Genomic DNA, 15563 nt, shown 5'->3' on the forward strand with positions numbered 1-15563 from the left:
AGATCGATCTTTCATCCACTAGTGTACTTCCCAAAAGGCCACAATGGCTGGAGCTGGACCAGTCTGAAGCCAGGAGCTGGGAGCTTCTTCCAGGTCTCCCATGTGGGTTGCAGGGCCCACCCAAAGACTTGGACTATCTTCTGCTGCTTTCCCAGGCACATTAGCAGGGAACTGGATTGGAAGTGGAGCAGCTTGTACTCATATGGGATGCCAGTGTTGCCACCACAGCTCTGGGCCCCCAGTGCTGTCTGAGCGAATGACTCATCTTAACTCTGCCATGTTCTGAAATGAGAGCTGGCCTATCATTTTAGAGATTACTGATGAGTAGTAGAGAGACTACTTCTGGGTATGTGGAAAAATGGAATTAAGAAGGTAAGACTTGGGGGTGGGGGAATGCAAAAGAATTGAAATCTATACTTAATTTTTTAAAATTACCCATTTTCCATGAACTTTTTTGAAGATGCTCATTGTACATGTGACATAGATACATAGAACAAAGGTTTACCATTTTTCTTCCAAATTTTATGTCTGTTTCTCAGTCTTTCTGATGAAAGACACTTACCGTTTTTAGGGTGACATCACCTTTACTGGTGAGGCATATAAAATATTAATTAGTGTCTGTTTTGCTTTATTCTCTGTTTAAAAGGTACTACTGATGCTCTTTCCTATTTCCTCACTTGTTTATTATACTGTTTCTCAGTCGTAGTTTCAAATAAAGTATATTATTTTGCTTTCATGGAGAGTCGTCACCAGAATTTAGCAGTAAGAAGCCATTCTTTTTAGATGGGTCCTTTTGAGGCTGGCACTGTGTTAAAGCCCCAGCCTGCAATGCTGGCATCCATATGGGCATCGGTTTGGGTCCCGGCTGCTCCACTTCCCATCCAGCTCCCTGCTAATGCACCTGGGAAAGCAGTAGAGGGTGGCTCAAGTCCCTGTCCCCTGAACCCACGTGGGAGACCCGGAGGAAGATCCTGGGTCCTGTCTTCAGATCAGCTCAGCTCAGCTCAGCTGTGACCATTGTGGCCATTTGGGGAGTAAACCAGTGGATAGAAGGCCTTTCTCTCTCTACCTCTCTCTGTAACTGTTTCAAATAAATAAATAAATAAATAAAATATATTCATAATCTACATTTCTTCTAGTGAGTATGGCAAAAACTAAGTTGCTTTGTTACTTGATCCTTATGCAGAGTGTTTTGGTAGACTCTCAATATTTAATTATTCAGAGGTAAGCAGTATTACTTTTCTTTTTCTTTTTTTTTTTTTTTGATAGGCAGAGTGGACAGTGAGAGAGAGAGACAGAGAGAAAGGTCTTCCTTTTTGCTGTTGGTTCACCCTCCAATGGCCGCCGCTGCCGGCACTTTGCAGCCGGCGCACCATGCTGATCTGAAGCCAGGAGCCAGGTACTTGTCTTGGTCTCCCATGCGGGTGCAGGGCCCAGGGACTTGGGCCATCCTCCACTGCACTCCCGGGCCATAGCAGAGAGCTGGCCTGGAAGAGGGGCAACCAGGACAGAATCCAGCGCCCCGACCGGGACTAGAACCCGGTGTGCCAGCGCCGCAAGCGGAGGATTAGCCTAGTGAGCCGTGGCACCGGCCAGCAGTATTACTCTTAACTATTCTTACCATCAAAGGTAAGACATATTACTACCTCTGGCAAGAAGTTTTGCTGAAACAAAACAGATTTGGGGTGGGTGGAGAGGTGTTGGCATTTGTGTTGACATTTGGCTTAACAATTAAGATGCCACTTGAGGGGCCATGCTGTGACATGGTGGGTTGTATCTCCACCAGCAGCGCCAGCATCCCATATGGGTGCCAGTAAGTGTCCCAGCTGCTCCACTTCTGATCCAGCTCCCTGCAGTGGGCTGGAAAAGCAGTAGAAGATGGCCCAAGTCCTTGGGCCCCTGCACCCATGTGGGAGACCTAGAAGCTCCTGACTCCTGGCTTCAGATCAGCTCAGCTCTGGTCATTGCAGCCATTTGGGGAGTGAACCAGCAGATGGAAAAGCTCTCTCTCTCTGTCTCTCCCTCTCTTTATAACTCTGCTTCTCAAATAAATAAATAAAGTCTTAAAAAAAACTTGGGGCACCCACACCCTGGGTTGGACTCCTGATTCTAGCTTCCTGTTAATGCATACAATAAGAGGAAACAGATAATACTCAAATAATTGGGTCCCTGATACCTTTGTGGAACACCTGAATTTAGTTCCCCTTCTCCTGGCTTTGGCTTCACCTGGCATAATCTCAGTTACTATGGGCATTTGAAGGGAATGAATCAGCAAATGGTAGATATAACTCTCTTTCTCCTTCTCTCTCTCTCTTTCTCCCTCCTCTTCTACGCTAACCACCCCCCCCCCCAGTCTGTCTGCCTCTCAAATAAATAAAATAAATTTTAAAAATTTTAAGGCGAATTAGTATTCAAAATAAGGGTAGATTGGGAGTCAGAAGTAACAATGTATTATTTAAAGCTTTGAATTGCAGATTCTTCAGGTTCTGTGCTAAGACATAGATGTTACTTCTGTTCTCTTTTAAAAATAAAATATCTTGCTGCTGTTTCATTTCTCATAAATTGAAAAGATCTGGTGGGGCCGGTGCTGTTCCGCAGCAGCGCAGCGGGTTAATACCCTGGCCTGAAGTGCCGGCATCCTATATGGGCGCCGGTTCTAGTCCTGGCTGCTCCTTTTCTGATCCAGCTCTCTGCTATGGCCTGGGAAAGCAGTAGAAGATGGCCCAAATCCTTGGGCCCCTGCACCCGCATGGGAGACCCAGAAGAAGCTCCTGGCTCCTGGTTTCTGGCTTCGGATTGGCCCAGCTCCGGCCGTTGCGGCCATCTGGGGAGTGAACCATTGGATGGAAGACCTCTCTCTCTCTCTGCTTCTCCTCTCTCTGTGTAATTCTGACTTTCAAATGAATAAATAAATGTTTTTTAAAAAAAATAAGGATAAGGCTCCTGTGTTTAAAAAAAAAAAAAGAAAAGAAAAGATATGGCACTTTCTAACTGAGAAGAAAAATATTGCACAGTCCGAAAAAAAGAAATCATTGGTAACATTTTCTTTAAGGTAGCTTCAACTTGACCCAAGACCATGTTCACAAAGATTATTTACTTTTAGAGATTATTTAAAATAATAGCTGTAGTTACTTTTAGTTTCATTTTGTTGTAAGATTGCCTAATAAGTCAGTAGTGCAAAACCTTGTGCCAGGCTTGAATGTTCTGAAGTGCTGCTTTTTGAGAAATTTAAAAACTTGGGGATCCTCCTGCTCATTTGTTCTGTCTTTTTTTTTCCTTTAATGTGTGTGTACATACACCATTAGACCATTCTGTGATTATAGAGCCATCTGCAGGAAAATTATCTAGTTGCAACATAGTTAATGATTCTCTTACCCTATTATTTCAAATCATAAATGAGAAGTGACAAACTACAATTCCCCTGAGGTAAGAGGTGGACAGTCAAGAGATGCAGGAATTGTTAAAGCAGCCCCTCCGCCCCCCTTAATTTGTGAAGAAAACTGCTTTGTCATATTGAGTTTCTGATAAAAAGAAATGCAGTTTGCTCCAGGTTTTACAAATTCTCAGTAAGTATAGTTATGTCTCCTTTGAAGAGGTGTCTCTGATTGCCTTTAGAAACTTTATATGATCTGTCAGTTCTGTTTGCACTGGTGTCAGAAGAATACTATTTATTTACCTCGGAAAGAGATTTATCTACATTCTCCTCTAAGAAATATGGCTCTTTTTTTTTTAAAAAAAAAAAAAGATATTTAAAAGTATTATTAGAATCAAGGACCTCCAGCTGGAGCAGTATGGCTCTTTTTATTCATCTTCATTAATACAGTTGTGTGACTTTCAAAAGGAGTATTGAACAAGTTTTTCTTTTGCCCAAAAAATGCATTTTTTAGATAACTGATTGTGTCACCTATATATTGGTGTTTCCTATTTTGTTATTCACTAAGCAGCAATAAAACTCAGCTTGGACTTGAGATATTTTGCCTGAGACAGATGCTAATTTATAAATTTTAGTATGTGTCTTCACTCTGAGTTAAGAAGTGTATGTTTATGGAATGCTCCTCTTTCACAGCCTATATCCAAATAATTGTGTATCAGTTCTCACGCTAATTTTTTTTAAATATACAGTTTCTATGAATTTTTTTAAAGGTTTATTTATTTTATTTGAAAGGCAGAGTTACAGAGAGGCAGAGAGAGAGGTCTTCCATCAGCTGTTTCACCCCCCAAATGGCCACAACAGCTGGAGCTGAGCCAATCCAAGCCAGGAGCCTGGAGCTTCTTCCAGGTCTCCCAAGTGGGTTCAGGGGCACAAGGACTTGGCCCATCATCTGCTGCTTTCTCAGGCCATATCAGAGAGCTGGATGGGAAGTGGAGCAGCCAAGACTTGAACCAGTGCCCATATGGGATACTGGCCCTGCTCTCACTTCTTATCCTCACTCTCCTGCTTCCTTTGCAACCAGTAATTTATTATTTACTGAGTATCATCTATGGCATAATTTAGAGTTCCTTCATGGAATTAATCATATGTAAACTTTTAAATTTGGCTTCATTTATTACTCTGAAAGTCTGTTTTTCAAAATTGATTTACTTAGAAATAATGTTGAAATATTTCATGAGGAATTTTATGGGCAGGTCTTAGATTTACTTTTCCAGCTGGGTTTTTCTGACTTTTGGGCATGGCAGAATGTTGCCTGCTTATTGGAAAAGAATATACACTAAGATTAACCATTAACTGGTATTAATGAATTAATTCAAAATTATAATTCAGTTCAATTAAAAATTTCCTTTGAAAACTTTTTAGAGTTTTATGTCATTTCTTGAAACATTCTTGCTTAAGAAGAGTTTGAAAAAACAGGTACAACTGTTATGGTGAACCAAATATCAGGGATAACGATGAGCTAATAAAACAGATAAAAGTACTCTGTAATTCCAAGAAAGTTTGTATACTTCTCATTAGAAGAAGTATTTTTCCCAGCCAAGAGTAAAGTAAGAAGGAAAAGGGGAATTTTTGCATGAAAGCTTGGTATTTAAACTGAAGTCTCCAAAAAGTCACAAAAATACATTTTTCCTAAATCTTCATTAAAGGAGTACATTGCTTAGGCAAAACACAGTACAGCTTTTTCTTATCTAGGGTAGGTCTGTGTTTGATGACCGTTGTAACAGCAATAAACGTTATGTCCAGAAACATTTGAAGGGTGAGAGGCATATTTAAAATCAGTAAAAGGCAATAATCTTTAAACCAAGAGTCATCAGTTTGCCAATGAAAGATGTGTGGCTCCAAGACAGATTTTTTTTTTATTTTCAGGGTTCTCTGACATTTTCATTAATCATGTTGCCAGTGTATACAATAGTGGCCATGTTGCTACAAAATTTGGTTTTTTTCTAGATTGTCAGACTAGATGATGTGAATATTCAGTCAGGTCATTTAATATTAGAAAAATGTGTAAATGATTAATGTAGAATTTGGGGGTAGAAGTAATTCAGTATAAAGAGTGCATGAGAGTTCCAGCTCCTCTACAGACTGCAAGCTTGTCTGAAATCAGGTTTAAAAATTGGCCCTGTCTCCAGCTGACTCGTTTTGTCAGACTGAGTCACAGGATTAACCCTTGACTTATTCCTTTAAAAAAAAAAAAAAAAAGCAAAGATTAAACAACTGTGTTGACTAGAGCAGCACTTGATCCATCTATATGCATTTTTTCCAGTAATATGATTCTCCTTAGGAAAAAATTGAGCTGCAGCTGTTGCATAGTTTAAATTAGTTTTTAAATATATATATATATACACACACACATATATATATATATTTGAAGAAGAAAAAAGAGACTTTATCATAGAAGATAATTTGTAATTGTGATCAAGCAAATGACTATCAACCAGTTTTAGTTTTTTCGGGGTAGTCTTAGACTTAAAAAGGATAGTATTTTGGAGTCACAAACTTAAAAGGTCTTTGTCATGGCCTTCAAGTAGACATTTTATGTAGATTATCACCAGTTTTCGTGGTGATTTACTCTTTGGAGACATGAGTTTAATATTACATAAGTATAAAGGTATGGGGCTTGGGTTTGTTTTGTTTGTTTACTTGTTTAGTTTAATATCTATTCTCAATTTAAGTGGTAGTTTATGCCAAGTGACTATGGTGTATATTGAGGAGGAGGTCTTAGCCTACACATGTATGGACTTTAGGCTTTTGAGAGGAGAAATGAAAACTAGAAGCCAGAGCTTTTAATTCATTTCTCAGCTGTTTGGATACTGTAGTGTTTCACATTCAGATTTCAGCTTTATTAACAAATCTCACCCAGTTACTTAATAAACTGATTCTGAAACAAAGAAATTAATTTATATACTTCGGCTTTACTCTGAATTTCTTTTTTACCTGAATCTCTGTTTATTCCCTTGGAATATTGTCTGATCACCTCTAAAAAAAAGAACTGACAATGAAAAGTTAAAGTTTTCCTTTTGCTTTAGTTGCCAAAGTTTCATAGTTGGATTTACATTGTGCTTTTGGCTTTATTAGACAATATTGTACTTACGCTGTTTTTCTGTCAAGCATTAGAGAAAGGATGTGAACTATTACAAATGATTGTTTTTGTAACCCAGTATAGAAAAGTTTTCTCAAGTTGGAGCATTGATTACAGAAAGAAAATGTTATAAGTATTGTCAGTTCTTTATGGTTCCCTTCTCCCTACACCTCTTCAGTTTCTGTTGAAAATTCTTTTTAATAATTAAAAAGGAATTTTTATTTTAGATGGTTGATTTTCCTTTTTTATTTTTTTTCTAAAAGGAGCTATTCTGTCAATAGAGAAAGACTGTCTATGAAAGACTAAAATTTACTTGAATGGTTTTAAGGCATGGCATTGTTAATTGTAAATCAAAGCTTTTTACACAGTTCTCCAAGGATTGAAATGGGTCTTTGTGGTCTCTCAGGAGGGAGGAAGTCACACGCCACTCTGCAGACTGGCATTTTAATAGTCTGCTGCGCCGTGATGTTCTTTTGCAGCTGCTGCTTAGCTTTTCCATATCTGGAGAGTGTAGGGAGCTTTCATTGTTGTTCTGATACTATCAGCTTTTAAAACATCGTGAAGTTAGCTGATTTTATTGTTTGCTTTTGTTTTATAACTATAATTTGATCAACATGTTTCATTAGAATAAGGTTGGATTGTTTTTTTTTTTTTTTCTTTTGGCCCCTTATATTTCTAGAATATTTCATACAGGATATGCTTCATGAAAGATGCCTTTTTAAAAGAAATGCTATGTCCCCTTTTAGCAGCTTGTGAACTGTGTCCTGCAGACAGAAGAGGTAGTACAAAGAGGTGTTGATGGGAGGAGAGAAAGAGAAGAAAAGTTGCTTTACTTTTCTGAGTTAAAACCCACAGTAGAAGATAAACTGAAAAACTTTTAGATAGCAAAATGCTGAGTCTATAAGGAACATGCCAATGCCTAAAACCTTTGATTTCAAAGTATAATGAGTTAAAATTTCTCAGAAATAATTTTTCCTTGGGTGAAATTTAAGCATTAATATAAACTATGAATATATACAGTGTTCCTTAGGAACAGTAATGGACATGATAAAAGGAGAGACTTCTAGGAAATTTTATTTAGTTCATTAGCTAGAATGCACATTTTGTCTTGTATACAACAGCATTTTATACTTCATATAAAGAAAAACAAAACATTGAGTTTTTTGTTTAATTACTGAACTGATTAATACATATTAGATGCTCTAAAAGACTGCAATCCAGGATAAATTTTTAATTGATAGTGTGAATGAGGAATTCAAGGAGCTTATTACTGAAAATTTATATCATTAAATGTTTCTATTTTAAAACATCATTAAATGTTTGTATTCTAAAAGTAGATAATCTTTTTTTAAGATAATTTTCCTATATTTAAACTTTTTAAGCAGTGTTTCTCTCTATTTTGAACTTAAAAAGAAAATCATGGTTTCTTCCATCCAGTTAAGAGGTACTTACATGATGGTCCGCTTTCTCCAGGAAGTGATTTTGTAAGGCTTAACTGTCTAGATCCTTCTTGTTACACATGATTCAGTGTTTCCAATTCCTGATTGCTTGATCATGTGTTTATCAGAGTTGGAAGCAACTTTAGACCATGCCAGATGGTAATGTTGCTGGAGGTGTAGCAAGCAAGGTTTTCCTTCCACAAGTGTTCTAATTTAATTAAAACTAAAAACAGATTAGCAGATCTGTCAGTTTGCCTTCTTGTGTGTGTGTGTGTGTGTGTGTGACAAAATAATACTTCCTTGCGATATATATCTTTAGACAATTGTGTCTCTCTTATTTATTTATCATTTGTTTTAAGTAACCTTTTTTTAATACCCCGAAGTTTGTCTTATTGGTTTCCTCCACCAATGCAAGAACTTCATGGAAATTCAAAGGGTTACTTACAGCATAAACTCTCCCTCTGTGATCTGTGAGTTGGTTCAGCCCTATTTTGCATAAGTTCCTTTTGAGTAGTTCCATGTGTGGATGCATAGTACTGAAGACTTACTCTGTTTCCCTGTGTGGATGTATGTCTTGGAGAGAAGCTGTGTGCCTTAGCTGCAAAGAGTAACATTTTTCAAAATCAACATGTATTGTGCTTATCCTGTCCCTGGAATGGGCAGCAATTCTTTGATGTACTACTACAATGGGAAAACGGTAAGCCTTTTTCTTTGTTCATATAGCTTTTAACTGACTTGTTTAATGGGAAGCAGTGTAGATCTTTTTATTAAAACCTGTGAGGTTTTGTTTTAGCCTTTCTGAAATACACTAAATTGTATATTTATTTCTAAATACTGTCAGTAAAATCGTGTCATCATCTCAGTTACTCCACAGTATTGGCTTTTATTTTATTTTTAAACATCTATGAGAAATAAACTTGAATTTGTAAGTTATTTTTAGCCTGATGTCTCTACTAGCAGTGAGCTTGAAAGCATATTTGTTTTGATGTTTTCATATATTGTAAGCATATAGTCTATGTATAAAATACATATATATGCACATATATATTGAGGATGATTTGGTGCTTTCTACATGGAAGAAAAAGATGAAAGTCATTTTGGATATTCATAAAAATAACAAGTATGAAGCTCTGGGAATGATTAGGGAAGCAGTCAGCTAGTGAGGGCCGTATTTCCTGTTTGGAGTTTCAGGTCCAGAGCCTGACTTTTCTGGGATACCATCTGTTTCCAATCAAACTAGAATTTTGACCCTGTGCAGATTCATAAAATAAATCACTATTTTTTAAAAGAATGCAGTTATATATACATTTTCCAAAGAATGTATTTCTGGTCCATTTATAGCAAATGGTTAGGTGTTTTAAAATAATACTTTTCTCTGTTACTCAGTAAGACTTTCCTGTTTTTTAAATTAATTACTTAGTATTAATTATGTTTCTGCAAAAAAACATAAGCCAAGAGATTTTGTGTGTTCTCTAAAGAAAGTAAACTTCTCTGAAAGATTCCATAGGAGTTAGCTTTATAAGATACTTGATAAAGATTATGAAGATGTTGTGCTAATGAATAACAATCTTAGTTTAAGTCAGAAATTTAGTTTTTTCCTTCTCAGTCTTTTAAAAACAATTTCCCTCAAATGTCATAATAATGCATATGTGGCTTATGTAATTGGGGAGAAGCACTTTTAATGTTAATTTTCAAAGTTATAAAGATAAAATTACATTTTCCTAAAACAGGTTTAAAAGCAGGTAGTTTTTCCATTCTCTTTTTACCACTAAAATTATTTTAAGTAGCAAGTGCCTATAACCAGGGTACTGGGTACTAATAAAAGCAGTTTTTCATTCACTAACTGCTTTGATAAGGCCTCTTTGGACTTGGCCAGTGTTTGGTTATAAACTTTTGGGTAAGCCTTCTCAATAAATGATAATCAAGCCAAAATATATTTGAGCTTGTTGAAAAGTGTGTGTTGAAGCTGCCCAAGCAGAGCTTTAGAGAATGTGCAAATACGATTTAGATGGGTAATATAAGTGAATTTATTTGATCCCTAATAATATCTTTGCCAGCTGTCTTTCAAATGTGAAAATACTTTTCTTTTGTGTCCTAATCTAAGTAAAATAGTCTGTTTTAAGATGATGTGTGGATGTGTGCATGTATTTTTTGTAAGTTCAGTAAAATCACTTACATAGGATCCCTGAATTGAAACTGAGTTTAGATTTTATTCTTTTGAGAACACAGATCACTCTATTACAACATTTTTCTTTGTTCTACATTGGGAGGGGTGTGGTGGGGACAGCTTTGATAGTAATAAGTATTTCCAGGCTTATGGTAGATGGTATAGCTTGTATGGTAAAATGTAGCCTGAAAATTGATAGCCTGTGCCTTATATAGGTCAAAGGTGGCTTAGTTGTCATTGAAAAATGCATAGTGTGATGCTATACTGTCTTATCCTCTGAATCATGAGGCCCCATGACTTATATGTGTGTTTCTAACCTACCTCTAGTTTTTGGAATTATTATTCTGTAATAATTACTAAAATTTTATTTAAAATTATTTTGTTATATTATTACTAATAACTCCTCCATTTTATCCAAAAGAAAATCATGTGGCATGTCATTATATTGTCTACAGACTACATAAATAATTGTCTTAGTATATGTTGGGAAATGTCTATTAATGTTTTATGGTTAAAATTAGCACTTCTAGTAGTAATTATTGATTGTATGTGAAATATACTTCCTCACTTGAGTTATGGAATTTTTATGTAATTCTTACGATACAAAGGCTACATTTAAGCTTATTCTTTAATCTCATTTTATCAATTTAAGATGATAGATTAATATTTTGAAATGCTATAAGTTCACATTAACTTCAGTTTTAACATACCATTATAGGTATTAGGATACTTTTGTAAGCAGTCTTGATTTTAAATGAAATGCTTCCTCTTTTTTCCCAGTTTTTTACTTTTAAGTTTTCAAGTTGGCTCTATGCACTTAAGGGTATTTGGTATCTTTTAATAAAACTAAGCCAACTCTAGGAAAAGACAAATGAATCAGAGAAGAACAGCCTTTTCGTGTTTAATTACCTCAGATTACATGGTCAGTATTGTAAATGAAACAAACGTGGGCTTGCAGGAAAGAAAAGCCACATTGTTTGTGACCTGTACATAGCTGTATTCTGCATCATTTGCAGGATACTAATATATGTTTGTTTAAATAAATAGGGAAATTGAAACTATTTTGAACATTATACTTTTGGGGAAATTTTTAAAATAGCAAGAAAGAGTGGATTTCTGCAGTCTTTTTTAAGAACTCGGCCTGCATTCAGTTTTCTCATTGGTGTAATGAGTTATGTGTCCTTCATGTGGAAAGGTAGAAAATCTTAGAGGTAAAGGAAAGGAAAATCGCTGGGAGGGGAGGGGACCCTATGTTTGCTTTGAAGATTCTGGAGTTTCAGCCTTCCTCTGATCTAATCAGTCTCAATTTTTCTAGGCCTTGAACACAGATGCTACAAAGTGTTCCAGTTACAAAACTGCAGCAAGTACAGACATGATGGTCTTTTCATTGTATTGGGATTAATTTAATCTTATGAAAGACAACACAGAAATCCAAGTTATAAAACTCAAGCTAAAAACATATTTTGAATGTTGAGCTTCTTCAGCTAGAGTCTGGGAAAGAAGAGACAGAAACAAACATGAAAATAATTGTAAGGGTATAATGTGCCAAGGACTGTGCTGAGGACTTGATGCTTATCTCATTGAAGTCTGATAACCCCTTTGTCATGTAGATGTTCCAAACTGCATTTTGTCTATAAGAAAACTTGACATTCAGCGGAGTTAAGTAACTTGATCAAGTCCCACTCAGTAAGTGCTGCCGTCAGAATTTGAACTCAGGGCTATCTCTAGAAGCAGGTTTTCTTTTTTCTGTATCATCCAAGGACAAGTGAATTAGTCCACATACCAAAAAGCTAAACTAAATTTATCATTACTGTCCTTTGTATTACAATAATACTGTATCAGAAAGGCAAAAAGTAACTGGGAAAAACTACTAGGCCATTTTTAATAAGTATTTTGCGTACATGGCCAGAAATGATTTAAGAATGCTAATTGATTTCTTACCAGTCTTTGTTGAAGAGGGAGAACTTAAAACTATCCTAGACATGTTTAAAATAGTACATAAGAAAATCAGAAAATTAGACTAGTAAGTGTCCTCTTCTAATAGAATTTATTATTCTAAAAATTGGTTTAGCCATGGTTTTGGCACCTTGTCTGCCCAGGCAATTTCTTGTTTTCCTAAGAACTAAGAATAGGAAGCAAGTAAAATTACATTGTAAACATTTCTCAGACTTATTTTTCAAATAAACAATTACAGTTGATAAAAGCACAGCAGAAACCAGTATAAGAGAAAATAGAGTACCATTTCTGTTCTGTTGGGGGATTTATTTATATGAGAGAAGGAAGTGCAGTTTTGTTAAATAAAATTTCCAAACCATCTTTAAACCTGCTGAAGTTAAATCTAACATTTTTATAATAGGGAAAATACTATATCATATAAAGATGCTGAAGATATTTGATGATGAAGACTTTAGCATAAATCTACTTTTGACATTTTCCCCCTTTACCAAAAATATTTGAAACTGTAATCTGTGAGCCCAAGGAAGTTTTTTTATTCTTTGAGTCAACTGGGTACAAATACCATGGAGTTAAAACTTCACCAGGAGAGTATATTAGCACTGGTCAGCTTTACTAATGTTTTTGAGTGAGAAATTTATGTCCCTTTCTATTTGTCCGTGAACATGAAGAAAGGAGATCAGGTGTTATAGTTGAATCTAAATTTTTTTAATGCAGGTAGCCAAGAAATGATACACATTTATTTGTTCAGTGTATTTTCCTTGCAAACAGATTTCAAACACTGTCCCTTAGAAATTCCATAGTTTAACTCTCAAGGAGGAAAAAAAATGATTATTAGAAAAATGGTAGCAGTTATAGTAGATAAACTGATAGAATCTATCCAAGGATATGTTGATTTAAGATAGGGAAGATTTCCCTAAGAAATTTTTCTCAAAATTAGAAATCAATAATAGCCTACCATTTTCACAAAAGCAGTAATTTATTTTAAAATGTGTTGCACCAAAAACTGGAAATCTTTTTTCTTATTGTTACTAGAAAGGAGATTTTAATTTTATTTTACCCCTAAACATGTCTTGAAGTTTTGGGAAAAAGATGGTTCTCCTTTTATTTAAGAAACTATTGAATGTATAAACACACATCCTGTTTATAGAGATTCCGTTTGTGTTTTTAGCCTGCTAATTAGGTGAAAAAAATCTCCCATAGAGATGGCTGGTATGTCCCTGAGTCAGTCCTTGTACATTAGATATTTTGCTTTATGATGCCTTGTGGTTTCAGTTCTTGTGGTCCTTTTACTGGAACTATCTAAATATTTCCCACTTAGGCCTAGAGTTACCGTAAACACTCTAGTAGCAGATTGGACTTTATGGCAAAATTTGCTATTTTTATGTAATGTTAAAATGAGGAAATTTTTATCAAATGTCATTTAACTGTTCTTATATATTGGGGGGAATTCTTAAATTAGATTGCTGTTTTACAGATTTATTTAAAATTTTTGTGTACTTCGGAGTTACATTTTAATATTGATTAGAGAAAGAGCAGGAAAGTTGGAAGGCATAAATTACAGAAACTTAAAAATGTTACCATTGTTAAAGACACATGGTTATTATCTGAGGGTGTACAGAAGATCAGTGTTCATACAAAAATACTGGGTGCAAATGATTAGAAAAGTATAGAGAATGATTTTTAGAAAATTAATTCCCTCTAACGCTACCCATCACTCTTACCTGTGTGGGTATAATTATTAAAGGAACATTTTTAAGCAGTCTGTACTAAAATCAAATCATAGAAAATTCAGAATTGAACAGAACTTAACATAGGTTGATCAACAATAATTTAATTACTAAATAATAGCTTCTTATGATGATTAAAGTTTTTGAGTGTTGATTCTTAAATGCACATATTCTTAAATGATAGGTCCAGAGGCTTACTTAACAGTTGTTTAGTGTAGGGTTTAACTTGTTGGGATTTTCCTTTTTTCCATTAACCTCAACTTTATTTTTTCTTTCATGTTTTAGGTACTCAGCTAGAGTTTATAAAATGTTTATTTTTAATAGAAAATCAGTTATATAAAGCATCAGATAAATTAAGTATATGTTCATAATTGTAATATTGTGTGTTCATTTTGAAAATATGGTGACAGGGCAGATTAATCAGATGATTTTATTATTTTGGTCAGTTGATAGGAATTACACTGAAGGTAATTTCTATTACTAGTATAGACCCTTCCCATATTGGAGGTCCACTTTTGTATGTGTTAAAGTGTTTAATGATACTGAACATATTGGAACTTAAAAAGAACTGCTATTCAAACCACCTTGACAAAAGAACTAATAAAAGCCCACAAATTAAATGAAGGTATCCTCAACTACATGAGAGTTTAGGCTGTCTTTGGTTTTCACAGACCTTGGAGCTTAAGAGAATTTCAGGGGAGTTTTTTTCAAAACAATTTTTGTGATCTTAAACTGCTGAGTAAGGGAGAATGACTTAAATTAATAAAATTAAATGTAACATTCAGTCCCTCAGTTGTACTTATCTGCATTTCAGGAGTTCAGTAGCCAAGTGACTACTGACTACTGTATCATACAGCACAGATCTAGAACATTTCTATACCACGGAAACCTCTTCTTTTGTAGCTCATCTAAAGCATTCATCTCATTTTCAGTAGAAGGGTATGTTAAAAAGGATACATAGCTACTCTCACGCTAAAGAAAATTCCCATCTCCTCCTCATCTGCTGTGTTTAAAAGCGTCATTCATAACACAGGCTAGCGATCTTTTTATAGAGGATGAAAAAAAAAACAGTGTTCTTTTAGTCACTCTTCCCACTGAATGTAACCTGATAAAAAGATTATCTTTTTTAGCAGAAACTTCTTTTCATCTTTTCACTGTAATACCAGAAAGTTGTTTTTCTTCCCTGCGTCTCAGATATGTTTCCAATATTAATTACATGATGGATGCATCGAAAACAGGAGTGCAGTACACAGCTCTGTCCTCTAGAGTTCTGAATAGAGAACAGCATACCCTGAATTTGGGGTTACCCATGTGACTAAACTGAATCATCCAAGCAGGAAAAAATGATTGTCTCTTAAAGTATGCTACCCCTTTTTAGAAGTTACCTTAGGGTAGGTGGGATGTATACATCCATAATGTTTGTTGTTTTCAACCAGAGTTAATGATAAAAGGAAAGTATCTGTTAGTCTTCAGCTATGTTCTTTCACTGACAGTATTCTGTCAGAGGCCCAGAACTTCTCTTAACACAATTCTTGGGAGGGAAAGGTAAATGGTTGGAAAAAGAGACAGAGCTTCTGTGAGCCTACCTTTCTTAAATGGGGCCTAAAATGCTAAAGACAATTTTATCTACCATGTTTTTACAGACCAACTTAAACTATTTAATTGTACTTTTCCCTGTTGCGTTTAAAACACTTTGACTCCTGGTAGATTTTAACATCTTGAAGCATGCATTATTCCTTCCTCTTAATTTTAAGATTGTTTG

General features: G+C 35.3%; 1 protein-coding gene across 8 annotated transcripts in view; it reads left to right on the forward strand.

Moving 5' to 3' along the window:
• The window catches only part of TCF12 (transcription factor 12), a 414455-nt gene that overhangs the window by 334308 nt on the left and 64584 nt on the right, over nt 1-15563 (forward strand). Inside the window, exon 1 of one of the 8 annotated variants that reach the window (XM_062205995.1) lies at nt 8471-8648. The exons of 6 other annotated variants lie outside the window; for them this stretch is intronic. In XM_062205995.1, the coding sequence (XP_062061979.1) occupies nt 8580-8648 (69 nt within the window). In that variant the 5' untranslated portion in view covers nt 8471-8579. Of the gene's footprint in view, nt 1-8470; nt 8649-15563 lie in introns of those variants that run through there. One more of the 8 variants, XM_062205993.1, reaches the window with a different exon arrangement.

This window comes from Lepus europaeus, chromosome 11, assembly GCF_033115175.1.
Source record: "Lepus europaeus isolate LE1 chromosome 11, mLepTim1.pri, whole genome shotgun sequence".
Classification (NCBI taxonomy): Eukaryota; Metazoa; Chordata; class Mammalia; order Lagomorpha; family Leporidae; genus Lepus; species Lepus europaeus.